This window comes from Rhamphochromis sp. 'chilingali' (assembly GCF_963969265.1).
Source record: "Rhamphochromis sp. 'chilingali' genome assembly, chromosome: 11".
Lineage (NCBI taxonomy): Eukaryota > Metazoa > Chordata > Actinopteri > Cichliformes > Cichlidae > Rhamphochromis > Rhamphochromis sp. 'chilingali'.
Window position 1 is genome coordinate 28,727,725 of NC_137938.1, and position 25,267 is coordinate 28,752,991.

The 25,267-nt window shown below is 39.6% G+C and overlaps 1 protein-coding gene across 2 annotated transcripts in view; it reads right to left on the reverse strand.

Moving 5' to 3' along the window:
* Positions 1-25,267, reverse strand: part of LOC308405900 (mannosyl-oligosaccharide 1,2-alpha-mannosidase IA) — a 195,749-nt gene that overhangs the window by 71,725 nt on the left and 98,757 nt on the right. For both annotated transcript variants that reach the window (XM_080896688.1, XM_080896689.1), the window contains exon 3: positions 13,809-13,924. In XM_080896688.1, the coding sequence (XP_080752814.1) occupies positions 13,809-13,924 (116 nt within the window). The remainder of the gene's footprint in view (positions 1-13,808; positions 13,925-25,267) is intronic.

Sequence of the window (25,267 nt, forward strand, 5' to 3'; positions counted from 1 at the left end):
TTCTTTGAAGTAAACCAAATCTGCGTATTATGTTCACTGGGGCATAAGGCCTGAAAATTTGGCTTTTTACAAGATTTACAAAGTAATTTGTCCACCGGAGAAGCCGAATGCTTTTCTTTTATTTATTATCAAAGTTAGATTCCACATTAAAGCATAAAATTATTAGCTTTCACAAGCTATTAAGGCTCTGCGTTTGGCTGTTAACTGGACAAACACACCAGCTAATGTGGGGAAACTGAATTATTGAAATATCCCTGTTTCTTTGCACAATTCTAATGAACTTCACACTAAACAAAGACCAAAGTCCTCTAATTTCTGTGTCTGTGATTAAATCAGTTGTTCAATATTTATGCTAAAACAAAGTTGGCTGAATTGTGTGAATGTGTTTTAGGCTTTGAAAATGGGATTAGGAATTAGTGTTATATTATTACGTGTTAATGATTATCTTTCCTCCCTCCACTTTCCCCTCATCCCAAATGATGGAGGCAAATGTCCTCCCTTCCTGCTATGTTTGCTCAAAGAGAATTATTTAGTTTTTCGTTATATTTTCCAGTTCAGATTACTTATCTCAATGAAGCAGTAGATTAATCCTAATAAAAGAAGGAGGGATTCTCAAATCTAACCCAAAAGAAGTATCTTTAATGACTAAAACACTAAAAGCAATGTCATAAAGCTCAATTTACATGCGCTGCTTATCCTGGAGGTACGTTTATATACGATGCAGCAAGCATTAAAGCTGCCCCGCAAGCACAACCAGAAAATCTGGATAAGTGGATGACACCTGTTTTTATTTTTTCCCCCGCCTTGTCTCTCTTCATGGTGCTCAAGTTGAGGGTCTAATTAGGAGTCAACACAAGGCTGTCAGAGAAAAACACAGAAGTTTTCATCACCATTGCCATCAAGTTAAAAAGCTTGTCTGCATTTTCTCTGTTAGTTCTTCTCAACCTGCCACAGTGAAAAGTAAGCGACTTTCTGAAGAATGCTCATCAGTGAAAACAAATGTGCAGCTTTAAAGTACCATTAACGCACTGCTTCTTCACACCAAATCTAATATATACAGTTGATGTTCATGATATAAACCAATTAGCCACAAAATATAAATCACTGACAGATTAAGTAAATAACACAGATCATCAGGAGTTACGCGAGTACCCCTCATACAGCCAAAATAGCGCATTACCATGCAATGTTTTTTAAGGAACCTCAGTGTTATTGATGCATAATTTGTCACCTGCCATCCAAAATCTGGCAACTATAAAGCTATAAAGTAGCAGTTACTCAAATGGACACTTGTTGTGTTCCCTAAATGGGATGCTCAGGTTTTCTAGTATTTTTTTTTCAAGCCTGCTTTTTGCTAAAATAATATACTTAAAGATGTCTGTTGCTAAACTAGCTAGCTAGTCAGCCATCGTGTGCAAATGTGGTTATAATCCGGCTACTCAGGACTTAAAAAGTAGTACACAAACCAGGGGAGACCCCACAGTGCCATCATTCATTAGGTATCATCCACCTAAAATGTTTTGCAGTACAACTAACCATTCCCCCAACATCTGTCAACATTTCTATCCATGTCCAGCCATGTTGTGGCTGTATTAGCGATGTGCAGGGTGCAGGTGGTTTTAATTATGTGGATGATCTGTGTGTGCTCCTCTTTCTCCTTACCTTGTGGCAGAGAATAGAGAATGAAAGCTCATTTAAATAAGCAACTGCTTTTACCAACGCTGTAACTATTTAAAATGTGTACTACTGGGAGAAAAACTAATTATACTAGCTAATGTAATTTTTATGGAGGAGGAGCCTCGACGGGAAAAGAAAATAAGGAACAGAATGACTCATTGGGGTACATTACATTGGGGTACATACAATGCAGTGTTGCTGGTGGTGCTCTCTCCTTCTGTATTGATGTGTATTCAACAGTCAAAGGAAAGATTTCTGTCCTACTCAGCCCAGATTTGCTTGGGACACGAGCCTGATTGGCATGGCCACTGTGCTGCTGTGTGCCAAGGAGCTGACTAGACTATTGCCCAGTTGTGTCCTGCTCAAATGTTAATGTAATAATTTACTGCTAATAAAGAGGCATCATTGTCACTGGGCAAATGTCTGTTAGCATTACTGCCATCCAGATTCTGACTGACTGCTACATGCTAACGCCAAATCGGGCTGATGTGACAGACAAAATGACCTGATAAGCCAAGGATGGAAAGAGACGATTGCCTCTCCTACCAAAGCTGGTGATTCACACATGCTGGCTGGGATTGAATTTAACATTGCTAATTAAAATACAGATACAGAAATCATCAATTTTCACTCTAATCTCCCTGGCTCTCACATACTGTTAAAGCTGCTGCCTCTGCTGCTCCTCTCCAACTTGCTGCTTTCAGGACATCGAGATGCGCCTGCGTTTTCTATTTCTTTTCTTTTTTTTTTTAAATATTGTGCAGTAATTATAGTCTTGATCAGTGTCCAAGTTGTGAGAGCAGTCTACAACATTAGCGTTAATGACCCTACCCGCAACCCTGTGGAGCATGCTAAACAGCTTTCTCTGACATAAAGGGAGCTCTGAAATTCAAGCCAAAATAGCGACTTCACAAAAAAACACTCAGGTGGGTGAAATCAGCATAATAATAAAGTTAATTGTATAATATTGCTCACAAATATTGGCTTTTTTCACATAACTATTCCTAAAAGAGGCTTACATAATGAATTCAGTGATTTTTTTTTTTTTTTAACATTACAGTAGACGAGTACATTTCAAGAGCCCATTTCAAGAGGACCTTCCCATTTCTTACTGTTTAGTGATCCCACACTAATCAAAGTTACAAAACTATTCAGGCACAAGAACAGTTTTTCTTTTATTCTGGAAGCTTTTTTTTTTAACATCGCAATAGTTTGAAATGAAAGAAGCCTTTATCAGTTTTTGAAACCAAATTTTAACTGACAGATATTAGCCAGTAACGGTCATCAGCTGTGATACGTCAACTTTTTGCCCTCTTGTTACTAGAATAGAATAGAATAATCCTTTACTAGGGCTGTGCGATATGACCAAAATCTCATATCCCGATATTAAGACATCTATCGTCCAATAACAATATAAATCGCAAAAATGTAACATTTTCTGTAAATTCTGTGAATCTCGGGCAGCTCGACTTGCGTGAAGTGTTTCCAGCTGGGCGTCGCATACCTGGAGTCGAGTGTTTTAACCGATGCATGAAACTATACATCTTTAGACATAAGTTGTAACGGCCGCCGTTTTCTTTGTGAGTATTTATTACATGGCTTGCTGCGAGGAAAAGCCTGTTCTAACGTTTGAGTCTAAGGTTTATTTTTTAGCACCTGACGGCTCTTTTTTGCTTCTCATCTGTAAACACTGCATCTTTCACGTGATTCAGTTTATTTTGAAAAGTCTCAACAGGATCTTGAGCTTTATTGTGAAAGGTTTATGTGGAACATAAACAAGCGGACACGCAATGGTGCTACCGTCGTTGTTGGTAACCACAACGCATAAAAACAAAGGCTTGTCTGTCTGTAGTAGAGATGGCACGATACCACTTTTTTATGTTCGATACCGATATCATAAATTTGGATATCTGCCGATACCGATATGAATCCGATATAGTGTTTTTTAATCAACAAAACTGTTTTTTAAATATCTTGCTGCATTTTGTATAAGTTCATACTCAAGTTTAAAACAACAACTACACTAAAGCTATTCTGTTATACCTGTATGCAAAAAAAAAAATTTCATAGTTCAGCAATACTGATCAATCTAATACACTTAAACCTACACCTTCCTCCCTATTCTGGTATTTTAAAGAGTACTTAGCGTAAATATTAAGCAACCTAACTAATAGGGTTCCAACTCCCAGCAACAACAAAAATAAATAAAAAATAGGGAACCACCCCTCACGCTCCACCTCATGATGCTTAATCGACGTAATCAACCTTAATTTGATGCAGTGTAAAAAAAATGCACAGAAATCAATTATTTTTCAAGAATAATTAAATAGATTCAACATCTTTCTTCAACAAAATTGCAGACTGCACAGATGGTACCTTCCCAAAGGAAAAAGTACTATAGCTTACTAGGGTATATATATTAGACTTAATAGTTACTATATACAGTAATTGACTTCTATTCATTTTACATCAAATTAAAACTTTGGGTGTCAGATAATTATTTATTAAAAGCGAGACATTTTAAATGAGAATAAGAAAGAAAAGTATGTCTTTGTGCCCCCTTTTCCCTGTTAATGCCCTATTGGCCCCCCTGGCTAAACTTTGCTAGATCCGCCCCTGCACAGTTACCAGCGTCAGCTACGTAGAAAAAGATCCTGGAGTAGAAAGTAATATTAAATAAATTCTAACAACAGCTGATCAAGCTTAAACGTGCTGCTGTTGTTCAGCCGCTGGTTTCCTCTTTCTGGTGCAAAGTGGGCCAAAAGCAAACTAGAGACACGGACTCGCGACAGAAAAGCCGATCAGCTGATCGTTAAGCAGTTTCATGATTGAAGTAGCAGCCGGAGAGCGAGAGGCAGTCGCTTGTTAAGCTTAACGCAGGAATGCTTTACAAACATTCAGAGATGGACTTACACACTTGCTTTACTTCTCTCGGGATAACTTTGTCGGAGATGAAATGCCAGGTTGCTAGCGAAGCTCCACATGCTATCCAGACCACCGACAGGTCCCGCATGCCACAGCCGCTCTATCACGTGACCACACTGCTCCAACGTGCTAACGTTCTGAGGCGAGTTACGGCGTGTTGCAAGTTTTGTGAGGTGCTTTCGTGATATTTAATGGATCGGATTACATTTTTTATTTTTCTCCGATATCCGATCCAGTAATTTAGGTCAGTATCGGACCGATACCGATACGTAATATCGGATCGGTCCATCTCTAGTCTGTAGTTTAGTTATATTAAATATAAGAGAAAGAGAGAACTTAAGGAAATTAATATAGCCACTACAGTGACCATCAAAATAATGAAAAAATATTGCTGTAAACAGTTTATTTTGCGACACCACGAAATAAACGATAGCGTAAAATTAAACGATAGATGTTTTTATATCGTCATCCGATATATATCGTTATATCGAACAGCCCTACTTGTTGCACTCCCATCATGCATTTGTACAAACTGGGGATAACCTCAGTAAATAATTAATCCCAGTTGCAGACCAATAAAATGTGATTAAATAGTCAGAGAATATTATTGGCTAATGTTTTAAGTTTCATCATTTTATTTCTTTGAAAATTCTTTTTAACCCGAGTAATTAATGCACATCCAACTTCACCTCAAACATCATGTGTACACACAAAAGAGAGGATGCACTCGTATCGTAAAACATCTCCACTAAATGCATAAACTTGTAAATCAACAGCCTGGTGCATAATTCATCAAATACTGCCACGGTGATAAATTACAGCTGAATTACAGCCCAACCCATCAAGCCACCATCAGAGAATATTGGTCTCCCCGCATCTGTCTATTTTCAGAGCTTCATCTCTGTCTTTTGATGCCGTCTCCCCACACAAATGCACACGCACGCACAAAACTCTTGCGTGCACAGGTCTCTGCTCTTTCCTGGGGGCTGCAGTAGCTCCCCCACAGAGTCTTCTATTATAATGCTTGGGTCTCATGGGACTTTGCTCTACTCTCTCTCTGCTGTTATTATTCAGCCTGCTGCAGTCCATCTTCCTTCCTCCTGACTCTGTGTCTAACTGTCTGCCTCTGTCTCTCATCATATACCTCCCACTGTATTTGGCCTTGCTGACTGAGACACATCCTTCACTTTTTCCTCAGCGGCTGCTAACTCCCAAACTGCCAAGAAAAAAAACAAAGAGCTATTTGAGCTGCTTAATGCTTCAGCGTATTCATGCTGATATATATATTAACATCGAGTTATGCAGATTAGGTCATTAAGACAGCTAATTAACACACCAATTATATATTTATTTTTTTCAGTATAACAGTCTTCATGTCTTTTTAGTAGCATGAAAATTAAATTAAAGCTAACATCCAGCGACTTCCTTGCTCTAAGAAAATTTGGTTTCTGAATTATTTATAAAGACACCACCTTTATACTGCTTTCCTCCTAGCTTATCTGATCACCCTCTTATCAAATATGTGAATTGCTATGATCACCAGCTTGTTGCACACTTTGTCTACCTGCAGTGTGGTGCCGTGTAGGTGGTGTGCACCATGTTTATTGCAGCCTTTAAGCTGAAAACAGGTGCTGCTTATGTAGAGCTGAGGTAAACTGAAATATGAACATTTTTTGAGAGTGTCATTATTACATAGTCATAGACTTTGTGTTTATTAAGACATTACAGTGCAACCTCATTGCACTTTTCAAAAAAAGTCTTAATATTCCAGAGATCTTTCCATATTAACATCTAAGATATTCAATACTATTTTTAAAGAACGTCTACATGTAAATCAGAGCTTGTGAAACTAAGCCAACCCTTTTCCCGCTGTAGTAGCCAGAATCCAGTGTCAGCGGTTGACTGTGCGAAATGGCTCCACAGGGAAAAAGTGCATGAATGATACAAAATGTGCTGGTAAATATCCGTAATGATGAACTACCCACACAAAACGTCCTTTGCCCTGCGCATCCTGGGACAGAATGTCAGCTCAGCTTGACCTCAGCTTAGGGGCACGGCGTCTTTACCGAACCGTCCCTCGGCATTGCAAATGACACCGTTTTTTTCCTCAGACGCCTTCATGACTAGAAGCAAGTTGTGTCTAATTTAGTCCAGACAGGGTGTCAGCGGGGGTCAAAAAACTGCTCTCTGGAGGTAAACAACAACCTTGCTCCAGGTCTCCTCATTACCAACTAATGTCACTTTTTCTTGTCCTCAAATGTGAGCACGCATTTGGAAAATAACCCACAAACAACTGATTAAAAACAGACTGGTTTACAAGCCTTGAGATTAAAAATATGGTGGGTGATGACATCTCCAAGTTAAGAACTGTCATCATGAAAATGCATAAAATAGTCAGAATATCTTTGTTAGCTTAAAATATTTTAGAATAACAACCTACACAAGCGCTCTATATTTGCCTGAGGCATTTGCAAAGTTGAACTCAGTCAACAGCTTTTTTTCTCTGGTAATAAAAGTTACCACACATTTCTCTCAGGTTTCGCTCTGTGTTGCACATGTGTACACAGTAGATACACCGCATTGTTCAGTACTTGGTGGGACGCTGCTGGCAGTCTCTGAAATACTTGATGAAGTTGCTCATTCTCTTCTAGTCTCTCACCAAACTTTCTCTGCTCTGTGAAAGGAGTGCATCCCATGTGTCTGAAACTGTATCTGGACTGGCAGCACAAACTCTTTCTGGCCTCCGGACCGAGGTTCAAAAGATTAACAGCAACAACAATGTGCAATGTATCTGCGCTCATTCTACCAAAAAGTCAATTACATCTGGATTATAACGACACTCGTATAAATACACTTTGGTTATTTTCTCGACGCCGTGCTTTATGCAGCTGCAAATTTGATTTGGATGTAATGAAAGTGAGACCTCAAGCTAATGCCGATATCTCGAGCTGACAGAAAAGACTTTAGGGAGATTTGAAGAATTCTTTTTTTTTTTCTTGGATGTTTTGGGGTGAGGCACGCTTGTTCAGCTTCCACCACAGTTTGAAGAAAACACTCATTGCTTCACTGCTACTGAAACAACCCCTACTGGGCTCACAGCAAGCAACCACAAAACTAAACAAGGGCAGAGGGAAAAAAAATGCAAAATAAACAAGACTAAGCTTGTGCTTGGATTGTCCGTGTGTTAAATCACTCACCCACTATTTAGTGTTTGCTTCAGAGAACACTGACAAGAGAACAAGGGCAGAGTGTTATTAATACAATTCTGACACTACTTGGATGCAACGCTACTACATTATCAATTAGTATCATTAGTCATAATTATCTGTTACATAAGCTAACAGCAGGGGACCTGAAACAAATGTGAGGGCACCGACACCACAAGTACACATCTCTCTCTGCAACGTGGGAATGAAGATTTATAGCACAAATCTGTGCACATATATATATATATATGGAAGCTTGTTTCCGCCACTTAAAAAAATTAAAAAATATCCATAACTCAAAATTTCGACTTGACTTGAAATTTCAAGTTAGCGCTGCCAATCAGTAATCACGTGAATGACGTCATTTCCTTGTAACCCGGAACCTGAAGCCCTCAGCTACAAATGCTACAGCTAAGCTACCAGTTTTACAGCCAGTCATGAATGCACAAATTGCTGAGTATTTTCAGCATGGCTTCACATTATATCCTTGCGTTATTAGCCGAATCACAAGGCGTTACTATCAGCAAACGTACTCTGGAAAGCGTCAATTTATAAATTGGTAGCTCACGATCCGGTTTTAAGTGTGCATTCCTCTGCGCCTTATCCTTCCTGGTAACAAAAAAATGACATCATTCACATAGATTACTGATTGGCAGCGCTAACTCAAATTTCGAGTTAATAAATCAAAATTTCGAGAAAATAACTCGAAATTTCCAGTTATGGATACTTTTTTTTAGTGGCGGAAATGGGCTTTCATACATATAACCATTAACAAGATGCAAAAATATAATAGGTACCATAGCCATTACTGTGCTAAAATATGCCATTTTTAATATAATAATTGTAAAATATGAAATGTAGTAGTAGCTCCCATGCACATATTTCCCACATCGCCAGTATATTTACAGTTTAGACAAACCCACAAAAGTCTGACTTTTTTTTATTTTCTCTTCAGAGCATGAGAAGAGACGAGCCACAGCACACCTGAGACGGCTGAGGAGTACTAAGTTCACCATGTACTCTTAACAGGTCAGAAAAATGGCATCATGTCCAGATCTGACAGCTCTTTCTTCCTTCTTCTGACACCACACTGGCAGGCTGCAGTGTATGCATGTGACTGTCAGCATCTCGACCTCCCTTCAGAAATAATAACAAGCTCCCTCCTCTTACGCACTCTGTCCAATTTAGTGGCACTCGGCTTACACATGCCAACATCCACGCTACTGAATCGTTCAGGGATGGAGAAATGCAGCACATGCCACGACATATAAAAAATAAAATAAAATACAGCTCATTACTCCAGTCTCTACCAATAACACCCAGGAGATTTCACACTAACTTGATCTGAGATGTGGAATCACAGGCCTGAGCGTGCATATTATCCAGTCATTTCGCCATCCTGGTGGGGCTCTGGAGCTTCGTCAATGTGGTAAATAAGAAGTTATTGCTGGTGGATGTTTCTAGTTATGCTAAAGAGGCTTCATAGCAATCATCAGCAAAATCACAGGGGGAAGATTCAATCTATAAGGAGCACTAATTTTAAAAATCACCAAAGGCTGAGCTTTAGTGAGAAGATGTGCACACTTCAGCTTCTGTGAAGGATAATTAATATGACAGCACTTCTACTTACTGTACACATTAGTCCACCTTGAACACAGTGCAGTTTAAAGATCACATTATACGTTTGCATAATATAAACAATGAATTGTTGGGCGTATTAACACATCTATTCTTGACATTTGGAAAATGTCATGAATGAAAAAAAAAAAAAAAAAGGTAAAACACTACTTAATAATTCTGGTTTCTTTTTTAATCTCCTTGCAATTTAAGAAGTTTTACAGTACGTGTGAAAACCTTAATATCATGATTGATCAATATAAAAATAATCATATATGATATATATTGCCTAACCTATTGATGATTTATCAAACCCAACCTGACATAATCAAATATTTAGTGATTTTAATTGATCTGAAAGAAGATCTTCCTTTAATAATGGCTTAAAGTACATTTTCTTCATGTCATCTTAAAGCAGCGGTCCCCAACTGGGACCAGTTTGTGTCCGACAATATTTTCACGGATCAGCATTTAAGGTGTCCTGGATAAATACAACAAAATAAAACCAGTACTGGTACCAAAAAAAAAGAAGACTTATTCATAACACACGGGAAAAGACCCAGGAAAACCGGGTTAATGATAAAAACGTTACAAAAATAACAATAAAAACCGATAAAACCCCTATAAAACCATAAATTTCACACCCGAGCCTCAACTCTCGCGACCTGGTACCAAACAACGACTCCCGGGGGTTGGGGGCGGCTGTCTTAAAGGGTCATCACCTGAAAATGCATTTATTCTTAGCAAACAGACAAAAACAATCCTTCCATAACACTCAGCAACATGATGAAACTGGATGACCGTAGATCAGAGCGATCACTTGCCACAATTTTGCTTTAACAGACTCAACACATAGATTTCTCGATGATGAATAAAAAGAACTGAGCCAGACAGAAAATGCCGTGGAGAGATTAGAAATAACTAAGTGAAAGAGCAGAAATGGAGGAAGGGAGGCTCTGAAAGCGTAATAAAATTTGGAAGGGAACATGAGGGAATACAGTCCAATCTTAAAGTCGACATTAATCACACCTAATTACTCGCTTTAATGGGAAAAGGTCTGATGAGCTCACAGAGGGCAGCTGCTTTACTTAACTGAAACTTAGTCGTCATACTGACCAAACCATTCTTTACATAAATAAATCTTCATCAGACTCAATAAGTGCCTCGGTGCTGATGTGTGATGATGTTGCCAAATACTTGTTCAGTCTTTATGCGACAACAGCTTGTAGAGAAGCATGGCACAGGCTAACACGGGTAGATATACTCTGGAGCTCCTTTTGTCTTGGTAAATGGCTGAGCCGCCAGCATGGCCAGTCTGTCTGCCGAGTTGTTCATTCAGATATGCATCCGAAGCTTGTAGATGCTTCAAAGTCATATGATTAAGGAAGATTTCAAGGAATTTAATTTGTTCACATGGCACAGAGTTTTAAAGTTCTGTATTACTAAGTGCATTTGTTAAAAATATAAACGTGGGTATGTTTGGTTTCATTCCGACACAAAGAAGAAATCCTGTAGAAACGGGATAATAATGAGCAGCTGATGTCCAAGTTTCTCGGCGAAGAGGCTGAAACCTGCTGCAAACACTGTCAAGTCTGTGCTAGTGTAACACCGTCCTCTTCCTTCTGTCCTTGTTTCACTGCTGACAAGTTACAGAGCAGCTGTCACAACGTGTCAAGCTATGGCTGACAGACAGGCCTGAGCTGATAAATCTAACAAAGTGCTTTGCAGTGTGACTGGCTGAATCTGCTGACAGTAATGTAATTAAAAGAAAAATGTGAGCATGAAAATCCCCGTGTGTCCTTGCTCCATTCCTTGTACTACTGTATGCACCTTTAACTGAAATAGATTACACTTTATTTTATGCAAATCATAAGTAATTTGAAATTCTTATAAAAATTGTCATATACAGTGTGAGGTGTCACATTTTACAAAGTAATGCAATGCTCTAACCACATTCCATTTTTTGCTAGTGCAGTAATATCATGACTCAGCGCAAATTAAGTAATCACATTACATTATCACTACTATGTTGTTGTGCATTCTAATGTTAACACAACATTAGCTCTTTCAAACAGCATGCTAACACAAGGCTAGCACAGGCAATCGTTTTGAAGCCTCTCTCAGCTGGTTTTCAACTTCACTTTGTGCTTTTAGCTTTTTGTTCGAACTTTAACACTAAAAGAAAAATCTGTCAGTGTGTGCGACTATAGCCTCAGGTTTATATAGATAACTGGTAATTATGTGACTATGCATTTAAGGTTACATTATGAGTAGTGTGAAGAACTTTCTCCCAAGAGTAATGAAGTAACACAATGGTAAAGTAATGTGTAATGCAACACTGATTTTATATATATATTATTTGTAATTAATGTTATAATGAATCTAATTAAAACACTTCTATTTGTTATACATTCCATTTTTTTTATTAAATTTTTTTTAAGGATTGCAACAAAATAATTTCTTAAATCTGAGAAAAATAAAGCATTTTATTTTTATTTTTTACTTCCTTGCTTGTTTTCTTATAATAATAAACAAACTACTGACCTTATGTGCTACATTTTTCCAGCCTTTGCTTTTATGCGGCATGTATTTCCTTAAGTGGCATTTAGAAAAGAAAAAAAAATGAGGCCATCAGAAAAATTTCTGTAGGCTCTCGACAAGCTTGGTGAAGTGAATCTGACAATCCCTATGATGAGCCAGTGTGCTGTTTTATATGTTTTATATGTTCAAACTGCAAAAACTAGTTCATTATCAAAATGACGACATTAAGAAAGAAGATGTAGAAGTCACTGTGTGTGTTTGCGTTTAAAGTGCACAGTTTACTGTACTTGAAATGCTGTAATTTGGGCGGAAAATGAGATATTTTTAAAAAATGTGACAAGTAATCAGATCTTACAGGACAAAGAACAGCACTTTAATGAGGACATGTAAATAATTTCAACTTTCCTGCAGAGAATAATTGCAAGCCTCTGCCCTGCAATGACAGCTGATGAAGACAGGAAGTGGTGAAGTTAACAAATTGTGGCATATAACACCCCTGACAAAGTGCACTGTGAAGTGTAAACCCACGTTTGTTGTCTTTATTAGTGACACTGTGGCTGTTTGTCAGCAGCTGCAATTACTGGCCGTCACCAGCAGCCACAGCTGCAGTCATAGTTAAGAATTTTCTCTCTTCACTGGAAAAGGCCATTCGCTGTATTAACTGCGTGTGGGTGTGTGTCACGTCTCATTCCAAGTCCTTGGTATGTATCAGTGACATCTGTGCGTGCCATGAGTGAGAAAAATAACAGCTTTGATATGCAGGCAATAACAATCACTGTGCATTTCTTTACGGCCTCGTATCTGGCAGTGATCGACAACGTGCTGCGATAAAGCGCATCTCAAACGCAGTGGAAGTGTTTTTTAGGCCTCTGCTTTCCAGCAGAGCTGTTGACTGCATATTATTCAAATACAGTTCAGTGTTACTAGCATCATGTGCAGTATGCCACACGTGTCAAATGTAGTTAAGATTGGTTTTCTTCACCAACACACTCATAATAAACAAGTGTTTTTGGGGCCTTAACTGTCAACAAACAAAACAACTTCAACTTGAGACATTTGGCGTGCTGTCATAACAGGCAGTGAATTGGTATAATTACTGCCTAGCGTCTACAGTAGCCTACCATGATGACAGTCATAATGACATAGTTGTGTTTGCAAGCTTTGTGTAATTACACACTATTACATAACCACATTTTATTGACAAGGTTGGTCCGGAAATGACCCCTTTGCAAAGCATAAAAAAAAAACAACACACTGACAAACAGGCTCACACATTACCTATTAGCAGCAAACTCCCTAAAAGCCCTTCCTGGTTGCCGCTTTCGCTCAATTCAACATGATATCAGAACTGGCAACCCACGCTGCTTGCAACCCAGCCTTTACAGACTCGCTCAATGAAAGGGTCATGGCCTCTCTTTGCCTCCTCTCTCCCACATTTTTTTAATCTACAACACCCTTTAAACCCTGCTCCAGCACTCTCTCCTTTATTTATCACATTTTCTGCCCCACAAAGACCTTTCAGAGAGGCAGAGAATTTCATCAGTCGGTAACACGGCGTGGCTGGTGGCCACACAGGAAGCTTTTGATTTCTGCTGGAATGTCCTGAGCTTTGGAAAACTGTCAGACTCAGTGGACACAATGTCGCTGTTAAAGCACAAAAGCACAGCTTGAAATCAATCGAGCATGCACGGTCACAGCTGAAAACTTCATTATGCTTATGTAGTAAGAGTGTGGTTAAGCTTGATGGAGGGGAGGATGTTGCCCCCAAGTTGCCCGAAAGTAAAATGCGAAAAAAAAGAAAAAAAGAAAGAAAGAAACTTGACACTAAAATGAGTTTCTCACCGAATTTAGATCCAGGCTGGTCTTCACCCATTCCTTGGCATCATTATACTCATCCATCAAACCCATAATGTACAGAGTGTCTAGTGAGTCAACGACGGATGCTCCTCTCAGGCCACCTGCAAAAATCAGAGAAAACACAGTTATGCACGGAGACAAGTTCTGCTTGTTTTTAGGTTCTTTTTTAGCAGGATATGAGGTGAAAAGGTAAAAATCTCAACATGCAGTACCTGTCAACTATTCGCACAACAACAAATCAGTCCAACAATTCGCAACATCCAACCAAATAAAGCTATTTCTGACTTTTCCACTGTGACTGCAAGTCTTTCTCAGACCACCCCGAGGTTTCTTTGTGTGGACAAGGTTTTTTCCCAGTGTATTCTTTATACAGCTGGTCGATCCTCTCCACGGTGAAGCAAAATACATTTTTATCGGTTAAATTTCTAAAATTAGTATACGTATGGGTGGAAAACAAGTCACTACTGCTACCTCTTATCTTATTATATGCATATACATGAGCTATCGGCGTGTTGCATGGAGTATTGTTTTAACACTGATGCTATTTTTACAGTAACTAATCCCTAAAGCGGTAATCTGTCCACTAAGACAGTATGCATTTCAACTAATTTTTTAAAAGGGTGGTTTAAAGAAGATTTGAAAAGAAAAAAAGTAGAAAGTAGAATAAATAACCGACAAATCATTACTTTATTTCCTGCTACATAAGTCAAAGTCTTCGAAGATGGATAACTACTGAGATTTAACTCTAAACCTTTAATGTGGTGGTTAGCAACAGCAACTTGACAGCGCGTGTGATAAAAACTAAAACATAAAAGTCTCCCTCGCGCCGAGCTTCAGTAATTACTGCAGTGATGTTGAATGATAATACAAAAACAGCTTTGTGTGGCCCACATGAAAAGCATCTTCTCTCCGAGATTAAAGCATCTTCTCTCCGAGATTAAAGCATCCGCTACAAAGCACCAGTCACTGTAACATGAAAGTCAAGTCATTTAGGAACCAACCACCAGAGGGGAATAAAAGAACCTGTATACTGATTATTGCAAACATTCAGCAGCTGCTGCTGGATTTCCCGGAGTTTGTGCGCTTCCTGCATCGACTCTGCGTAAATGTCACAGTGTAAAATCTGCTTGTCTGCAGTGACTGTGGATGCACGAGTGTTTGTCTTTGTGAATCTCAAGCTATTTATTTCCTTTCATAAACTAAACGAGAAATGCTAACGGATGTTTATTCCATCCTTATGAGAGATTGCATGGTCCATTTTCATTCTCATATGACCAAATATTATGCAAATGGTCCTGAAGCCCACAAAGACAGCGCGGCACAAAGGAAGAATACACATTACCCTTAATGAATTACTGTGTAAGAGTTTAAAGGCAAATTGGGGTTTGGAAGTTTAATAAGAAGAAAGTGGGACTAAACCGGCAGAGAATTAAACTTCTTGCGGGCTGAAAATGTAGATGAGGTGAAAAAATGCAATAGTGTGGAAACTGAACTGGTTAAGTAGGAGAGGTGACGAAAAAGCTTGCTGTTCATCTCTGAGAACTTAGCCTAGAGTAGATGGTTGGATTGATCTGATGCAACCATTCAGCAACCAGGTACATCAAAGACTTCAATTTTTATGAAGAATTATTTTCAAAGCTTGCCAAATATGTAAATCACAACCATGCCTTTAGGTGACAACACAGAACTGAAAAACTGAACTTTTTCAGATCCTGTTCTCAACAGACGCTGTGATTTTGTTAATGTTTTGTGTTAAACTGCTAGAACGACCTCAATACTTTTCTACTCACAACAGATAAAATTAGTTTGTGTAAGTGAAAATGTTTCATAGCTATAAACTCCACTTGGACATTTAATCGACCTTAATGCTCTGCAGTTTTAGCCCAGTAATGTTATTACTACTGATTCTGTCACTCTGTTCACATAATCATCCGTTAAACAAAGTAACAAAAAAATGTTTCTCCATATCTACAGCATATTCTATAGCTCTATATCTTAGCATATTCTATATTAGCTTATTTTATCTGGAAGGAAAGTTGCAATTAGGGCTGCCACGATTTGTCGACTAGTCACGATTATGTCGACTATCAAAATCGTCGACGACTGATTTAATAGTCGACGTGTCGTTTGAAGCTTTGTAAGATCGCAAAAGACGCAGGAATAATAGCAGGATTTAAGAGTGTAATAACGGACTGAAACAGAAGATGGCAGCACAGCATGTACAAGGATGCCAGCTGCCGTTAAACCCCGAAGAAGAAGAAGCAGCTGTGTCCCAGAATTCATAGCGCGGCCCAGCTTAGTTTCCAACAATGGCGGTAGCTAGTTAGTTTTAATATTACTCTTATTATTCTTTCTGGGTCACAAAATAAACGTTTAACATATTTTCAGGCGAGAATGTAGCTGTGTAAACCTCAAATATCTGCTCAGTTTATCAGGACACCACATATTTTCAAAAGCGCTCCGACGTTTTCGGAGACGTCTGTTACCCACTAGCTCGATAGCTAGCCGGGGGCTAGGTCACTAGCGCCGTGAGAACACCGGACTCCCGGCAAATTGTTTTCAAACCCACCGCCGTCTTTCGCGACTCAGGTTAAATATATATGAGTCACTTAGATAAATTAAAAATGTTATTGTTTGGCTTTTTTTTAGTATTTTATTTGTTCCTGAGTAAATCGGTTTGGCTGAGATTAAAGTTATAGTTTTTACACAGCTGAATAAACGTCAAGCAGACAGCTGATTATCAGAAGTGTGAGATGCTGGAGAATATACTCCGGTGTCCTGTTATATTTTAGATAGCAAGGAGTTTATTAAACTTCACCGAAACAATCTGCAAATTTCATTAAAATTGAATAAACTATCATCTTGTCTTTATTTTTAGTTAGCACCTTAAAAGCTTAAAGCTGTAAGCTAATGATAGTTATATAAGAGCAGATGCTGCTGGTGCAATAAGCTGTAGTTTTACGTCCAGTGGATGATGATCTGATTAGTCGACTAATCGCATAAATAATCGGTGACTAGTCGACTATCAAAATAATCGTTTGTGGCAGCCCTAGTTGCAATAACAATAAATCCCCCATCCATTCATGTCCATGTCAGCATCCTTTCCCCAGCCACCTCCTATAGCAGTGGCCAGTGGGGCACTCCCAAGACAGCTGACAGATGCAATGTCCCAAGGGTGTCCTGGGTCTGTCCCAGTAGGACACAACTTCAACACCTGACCTAGAAGTGTTCAGGAGGTCTCCTAGTCAGATGCCCAGACCACACAAAACTGTCTCCTTTTGATGTAGAGGAATAATGGTTCACCTCTCCTTCCTGAATGACTGAGCTCCTCAACATCCTTCTAAGGATGAGCCCAGCCAACCCTCAGATTAAGCTCATTTCCACTACTGTCATTGGTTCAGTCACTGCCCAGAGCTCACAACCATAGGTGAGGGTTGGGAAACTGAGAGCCTTGCTTTCTACTCTCAGGTCTGTCATTACTACAACAGTGTCACATTCATGCAGACGTTTGATCAATCTGACTGTCAAACTCCTGCTTCTCTCACTCATGACTTGGGGAGACTTGGGGCTCATCATGCAAGCTGGAGGTCATCATTTGATGAAGCCAACAGAACCACATCGTCCACAAAAAGCAAAGATAACATCCTGTGGACATCCTGTGGCCATTGACTGTGCCTTGAAATCCCTCAGAAATTAAATTATGATTGGAAGTCCAACACCCTACTGGGAATGAGTCTGACTTATTGCCAGCAATAAAAACTTTTTCGTTTTTCAGGAATCAAACAGGCCACAATACCAGGCCAGATACCTCATACTTCTAAGTACTCCCCCCAGGACACTTAAAGGATGCAGTCAAATGCATTTTCCAAGAGCGCAAAACATTCAATTCAATTTATGAGCAGGCTCAAAAACCCGCCAAAGCAACTGTTGACAAAAGTGCTGAACAACTAAAAGAAAATATGTATATTCAAGGATATGCAAGCACCCTCGAATATTCCTTCCACCGCCCAAGAATGTCCTCAGTTGCAGTTAATACTGCTCCATCATGTGGGTAGGAGGCATTTTGCCTCTCCCGAGTCAACAGGAGCAAAAAAGAATAAACAAGTCGAGACATTTAAATCTCTCTCCATCAACTGGTTTGTTTAAAATCTTGTTTCAATCATCAACTCAGCTATTTATATCTTGAGCAGTTTCAGTTCTGACAGCATTTACCCTGCTCAACATTATTAGCATGAGAGCAAAACTCTCCGCTTCACCGTTTGCCTTTCACCTCGTCTCCATGCCTGTATGAATTAGCCGATGAGGTTAGCACAGATGAGTGACTTGGCTTGACTGAATGATGGAAGTCACACTCTTTGGCCATAAATCTAAAAGCATTTAATGTAAAAAATGTAGAGAAACATGATGTGGAGCTTTCTGTCTGGTAAATCAATTTTAAAGCCACATTCTTGTAATAGTACTCCCTTTGTTCCAGCACTGAAGTCCTGATGAGGTCGCAGTGTCATGGCTGTAGCTATAATACCATCTCACTTTTTAAACACCCTCTGCTGTGTTTTTCGTCTTGTTGTCGTATACTTTATATTGTCATCGACGGGGTAGTGCTAGCTTCAAGCAAGACTCACACTGCTTATATATGACCTACTATCGACCATTTACTGTCCGTGGTGTATAAGAGCGTGCAGAAACCGAGCGTGTTTTCAGATGCAACTCAAGCCTTCATTCTGTGTGAAGGGGAAGTACTGTTTTTAGTTTGTTTTCTAGCAGCCTTATCTCTATTCTGTGACAAATAGTAATGATGACAACTGAGAGGAGGGGTGTAATCAGATATCCAATGCCCTCTGGTTATCCAAACCCAGAAGCAGCTCTCTGTGGCTGCAGGCAAAACAGAGTGTGGAAAATTCCTATCGAAAACAGCACCAAAGCTAAGATGATTGATTGACTCTGAGGAGCAGACGGAGCAGATCAATCCATCATGGTGTACTCCTCCTACTTCCATGGTATAAGACCCTATTTATTTCTGTGGCCTTTTTTGCTACAAATGGAAGAAACCCTGAGGGATCCTCTGAAGATGGGGGTAATTGGTGTGCCCTATTGTATTTATAAAGACTGATCAACATTCACACGCACTGACATTCATCACAACACGATCTCGTTTGCATTCTCATGCATCCTGTTGCCCTCTTTAATGTATTTTACATATTTAATGCGAAGTTGAAAACAAACTGTACACACAGCACAAGCATTATTTAGAAACCAAAGCTGTCTCAGTTAATGCCTTGGAAAATAAAGAACAAACAATATAAGCATAAATACCCAACCGTTAGGAGTCAGCCTGAAATACTACTTGACATTAAATGGCCACGATTCGACTGATTTATGTTTGGGGTTGGACACGGTTTCTTAATGAATGACTTTAAAAACTGACTGTCAAATTGTTCATACATTTTCTCAAGAACTGATTAAGAAGTCATTAGTTCAGCAAAGGCTTGAATGTTTTATTTATTTATTTTAAATAATAAATTCTAAAACACAATATAACTTTTGAGATCAAATAAAAATATTTCATATGATTACTCAAAGTGTGCTTGGATACGCCAGCGTACTCGTGTCCTGCAAGCATCACTACCGGAAAGTAAGATGCGAGTGCCAGAGTGTGTGTGTGCGTAGGTACAAAGAGTACATGGAAATCCATTAGTAAGACATTGGCCGGTGGGTTTTCATTTATCATAGCTGTCACAAGCCAGTCAGTGTCGGTCGGCGGGGTTACATTAGACGGCCCCGGTCCACATGATCAATCACTCAGCACGCTCATGTTGCGAGAATTAGTTCATTCTCTCTTCTTCTTCTTTTCTATAAATGCATGCACGCACCACTGATAAATATGAATCAGGATAAGACACTTCTTTATTGAATCCCTCGGGGGATAGCTCAGAGGCAACATTTCCGCTCTAATTTCATTTAACCAGCACATACTGCATGCCAAATGTATGGTAATACTCCTGAAATGAAATCCAATGATCATTGTAAATTCCATCGACTAAGTACATTAAAAGTGCAATACTGTTAACCAGATAAGAATAATCAGATCTCAGAGATGGATCGTTTTAATACACCTATGAGAAAGACAAATCAGAGTTTATTTGTTTCTCATTGTTGCTGGAAAGTCACAGCACAAAGCTGAAAAAATAAAATATTACAAATGTGCTCAAAACTCGGACCGCAATAAACCGGGGGCCTGTCCAGGATCTATTGTACTTTTTGCCCTGGGGCAGTCAGTATAGGCTCGAGCTTCCCCTGTGACACTGAAATAGACGAGCGGTTCACAAACTGGATGGATGGATATTTAAACTGCCGGGTGGATCTAATTGATGCAAGAGCTGGGATTTACAATAATTGCACTGCCCCGTTACCAGTGGTTGCCAGTAACCAATTATCAATTGCAAGGCTAATAAGCATCTTGTTTGCACTAATGCTACCTGACACCAGTAAGACAGTAAGTGCATCAGTGTGTCTGTGTGATTTTAAAGGCATTTAGCTGGTTGCTATTCGAAGCACATGGTCTGCATCACAGATAAAGCACACAGGCAATGGTTCTGTAGGCGAGTGGGCTTTTGATGAAGAGCACCAACAGAGCAACAGTGGGGAAAGAAGTAAGTGGTTTTAGAGGGAGTAGGATTAAGTAGGGTTACAGAGCAGAACATGAAAAAGCTTGGGAGAAACAGAGTGTGAAATGTCATGCCCATCAATCAAGATTGACTTTTCTGGAGGGCTGCAATACCAACTGTGTGCATTAGCCTCTTTGAGGAGAAGATGTCAGATAAGTCATTGAATATCAATAATGAAAGGACGGTGGATCATCTGGATATATACGCTTGTCCCTGAAGGTGCATATCACCGTTCATTAAAACGCATCTTTTTATGTCAGCCTGGTTTTAACTGCAATAACTACACAGCATAGACGTTATAGCACAGACAACATCAGAGTGATGAACTTTGCATAGCAAGGAGGTTGAGCTCGGGGGGGGGGGGGGGGGGGGGGGGGGGGTGTGTCCTGGTTAGCCTATATACGCCTTCAACGCCAAGCCAAGATAGGAAATTAATCAAAGTGATAAACGAATCGGATATTTTGAAGGTTTATTTTAATTTTAAAATATGATTATGGCATAATACGTTGGTAGACGTCCCATCAAACCTCAACATTATTTGAGGTTTGATGGCAGCCATTTAAAGATAAGCCAATAGTAAAAACTGTGCCACAATCAGTGGGGACAGTCTTCTGTAGCAGCTAATAGAAGCTACTTACTCCCAGATCCTATCCCACTTGCTACAAGATGACAGTCAGGAAACCTAATCCTCCTGATTAACATTTTAAACACATGCTACCAGTCACTTCACAGAACTAGGCTGCATACACAGGGCTTGTTAAACATGTTCAATTGAATCCTTATTTTCAATTAAGACTGCACAATTTGTTCACTTTACACTGGACTAATTTGTGCCTGCATAGTTCACGTCTACTAATCTCTAAAAAGACCGAGTCTAAAGCAATACAAACAAGAGTTACCTTATTTTTCAGTTTTGGTGCAACAAGCTACCAATTGTCTGGTGTTTGTTTCTCTTTCCTTCAACAAAGAATATGACACATGTTTAAAAAGAACGTGAAAGAGCAGGCGGCAGCTGCAGAGACAGAGCTGTTTGCAGAGGACTTGTTACTGAGCTGCACTGCTTAAATCATAAGGCTAAGGAAAGCTGACCCTGCACCAAGAAATATGCAGAGTGTGTTGCATATTTCCAAACAACTACGCTGGGATAAGAAGAAAGGAGATGGAAGGGTCAGAAATCAGCTCAGTTCTTATTGAAGTGACAAAAACAATAGACAAGAGACTAGACAACTGATCTGCTGTTAAGAATTCATCCTTTATGTAGATACTGGAAAAACACATAAAAACAGCTTTTACTTGATTCAGCTGAAGACCCAAAACTGCCGAATTATACCTTTAAGAATTAAATTACCAAATCACCGTACGTCGCCATCTTTTTATCTGTATTTTGTTCTGCTTTTCATTTTGCTTTTATTACATGATCTTCTTCAGCAGAAGAAATTTCACAAACCTGTAGATATCTATAATCATAAAACTAAAAAAGAATTTTATTCACAGATTTATTTTATGCACTCGTCAATTAAGAAAAGACTATAGGAGATGTTTTTCAATAAAGTTAGCAGTCTTTGTCTAGAAATGGAAGTCGTTCTTTTCTCAGAGTACAGTGTGCGAATATATCCGCATGTCTGCTTTGTCTTGACTAGCAGTACCATGCATATAAATCTTCTGCTTCTCTGCTTTTGTATTGCATGCGCGCACATACAAACATGACATTATTCTACTCATTACGCAAATAGTAAGTACCTAGAATGGACCACATGGAAAAAAGAAATGCTGACATCTGATTGTAATTGCACCCCACATATGCTCATCTCTGCCCCCTTCAGCATCTCCATTTTCACCATTATGGTAATCACGTAGTCGAACTGCAAAAGGCTTGCGTCTAATGGTTCTTTGTGCCTTCCAGAACAACAACCATTTCTTGGCAAGACAGAGGAAGGGAAAGAGAATTGGCAGATCAAGGGACTTTAGAGCCGGAGTCAAAAGAAATTTGTTCCATTAGGAGGACTGAGGAGAGGGAGATGACTGAACCTGAGGCTTCAGCTAGAACTGCAAATAGCAGATATCCTTTATGTCAGAGCGCATAATTGTTTAGTCCCCACGTGCTGGACAAGAAAGCTGGTGAATACTTGTCAGGGGGGTGGATGCGTGATTGACTCCCAATGCATTTTAACATATTCTGAGACACCGAGCTTTAAGGAGGACTACTTTAGTGTTAGGCAAGCCTCAATATTTGTAAATGACATAGACTGCATGTAGATGGATGCAGCCACAATTATCATGACACCACCCACGCCTTGAGGTCTCAAGCTGAGCATTTTAAGCATCACTACCTTTGTGTATTTTTTGAATACTGGACATTATGAGTGATGGCTGGATCAGACAGGCTTTATCCTGCTTTATCATCAGTTTTACTCTAGTTGAGATCATGATTTAAAAATTAAGATCACAGGGTATTAAAATAGACAATAAAGCTATCAGCAAAGTCTAAGAAAGTTGGTTCTGTTTATTTTGATGTTGTGTTTTCAGTGGAAGAGTTCCAGGACATTTCTTCAGTCTTGGCTGATTGCAGATGTCCCCAACATTATAAACAGTATATTTGCATAATGATTGAAAGTAGCAGCACTGACTAACAATGGGGCATGTAATCAGCTTTGGGATCATTGATATGCAAATTGTCATTGATCAATGGCGATGAGATGAAAGGTTTCTCCCAATGAAAACGCAACGTTCAGAACAAAATCAACTTTCTGGGATTTCCTTGCCTGGATGATTGAGCAAGCATTGTGACTGTCAGGAAAGTGTTTACTGAGGACATAGATCAATTGAAAAGACTTGTGATTTTCTTACAGACTTACAGTACAATTAGAACCAGATGAGTTGCCACCTTCTGGCCATTCAAAAGTATTCAGATTTCCCCAGTGGAGACATTTGGAAAGAAAGAAAAAAAAAACTTGTGCCACCGGGGCAGCACGGTGGCACGGTGGTTAGCACTGTTGCCGCACAGCAAGAAGGTCCTGAGTTCAATTCCACCATCAGGCCGGGGTCTTTCTGTGTGGAGTTTGCATGTTCTCCCCGTGTTTGCGTGGGTTCTCTCCGGGTACTCCGGCTTCCTCCCACCGTCCAAAGACATGCAGCTTGTGGGGATAGGTTCATTTCATTTCATTTATTTATTCATTTTCAGGCACAACAAATACCTATATTGAACATAAAATACACAAAACAAAAAACAAAACTTGCCTGAAAAAGGAGTGGGACGAAGAAAACTTATTAAATCCCACCCCTATACTCACTCATCAACAAAAAAAAACAATAAACTTCCCGCAGCTACGCCCATCATTGCATACAGACCCATCAACAGCCCCGGGCAGATACAAGCATCTAAGCGGCAGCTCGCAACCAACAATTAGAGCCTTCATAACTGAATACAGAATATATAAATTATAAATTGCATTACCACAGGTAACAGGCAGTAATAACTACAAGTATGTAGGTTAATTGGATAAGCCAAATTGCCACTAGGTGTGAATGTGAGTGTGAATGGTTGTCTGTCCCTATGTGTTAGCCCTGCGACAGACTGGCGACCTGTCCAGGGTGTACCCTGCCTCTCGCCCTATGACGGCTGGGATGGGCTCCAGCGCCCCCCGCGACCCTGAAAAGGATAAGCGGAAGCGAATGGATGGATGGATATATCGAGATGTGTTAAGCTGTGTTAGAGAATTGTGATCCGCTGTGGCAGATCACAGTGCTGGGGCAGGAAGAATTACCAATACACTATCAAAGTGTCAAAGACTAAGAAGCTAATCACCATACCTTAGCAGAGATTAATCCAATCGGAAACAAATACAAAATACAAAGTGTCCAGACATGATTAAAGAGGCTCTAGACTTCAAGCAGTACACACATCAATCTAATTGCAGCAATCTAATTTGCCACTCTGGGAAAGCGTGGCGTGTCAGTGGAGCAGCCCTGTCTGATATGACAGGCTCTCAGATAAGATTACACACCGCACACAGTGTTATCGAACCCCTCGCCTCCTCCCTGTCCTAAAAGCCTGTCTTGCATTGATCTAGAGACACGGCTGAACAGTAGGAGAGTGAGGAGAGGGGGGGGATTAAACATCTGATGCTCGGTCAAACCACAAAACCTGATTTGGGATGACAGCTAAAGCTAGAGGCTCTGATTAGGCAGTTGATAAAGCACTAACAATTCATCCAGTTGTGAGGTCATTCAACTGGTATCTAAAGAATGAATAAATAAATGCTCGATAGAAATCCGCCCTGCAAACACAGACTTCCTCTCATTATTAAAACAAAGGCACTGCTCTCCATCACGTACACCAGACGTTTACTCATCTGAACTGTGCTTTCTAGCTCACTAGTTGCACACAGAAAAAATGTGCAGCCCAGGCCATTTAGGAGAGCTGTAATAACCTGTTGACAAAAAGCACCTGTCAGCAGGAGAAATTAAACCAGCCATCTTCAGCGAGCAGCTGCTCTGCTTCATTTGTTCAGTACCTCAGCCATTTAAAGGTAAAGGAGGATCCTGGAACTAAAATGCTACAGACAGGTAAGAATTTAAAGAGAAGAAAAAGAAAGAAAACAAAGTGTCTCATTACAGTGTTGGGCCATCATTACCCGCCAGGGCAGTTTTAGTTTTTTTCAACAGATATTCCATCATTTTGTGTTTGGACAATGCTGGTGGATGCACTTTCTAACACATCAGTTCCAGATCTACTGTATATTTAAAGGCCACAGATGTGCCCTCATGCCCTAGGCACTG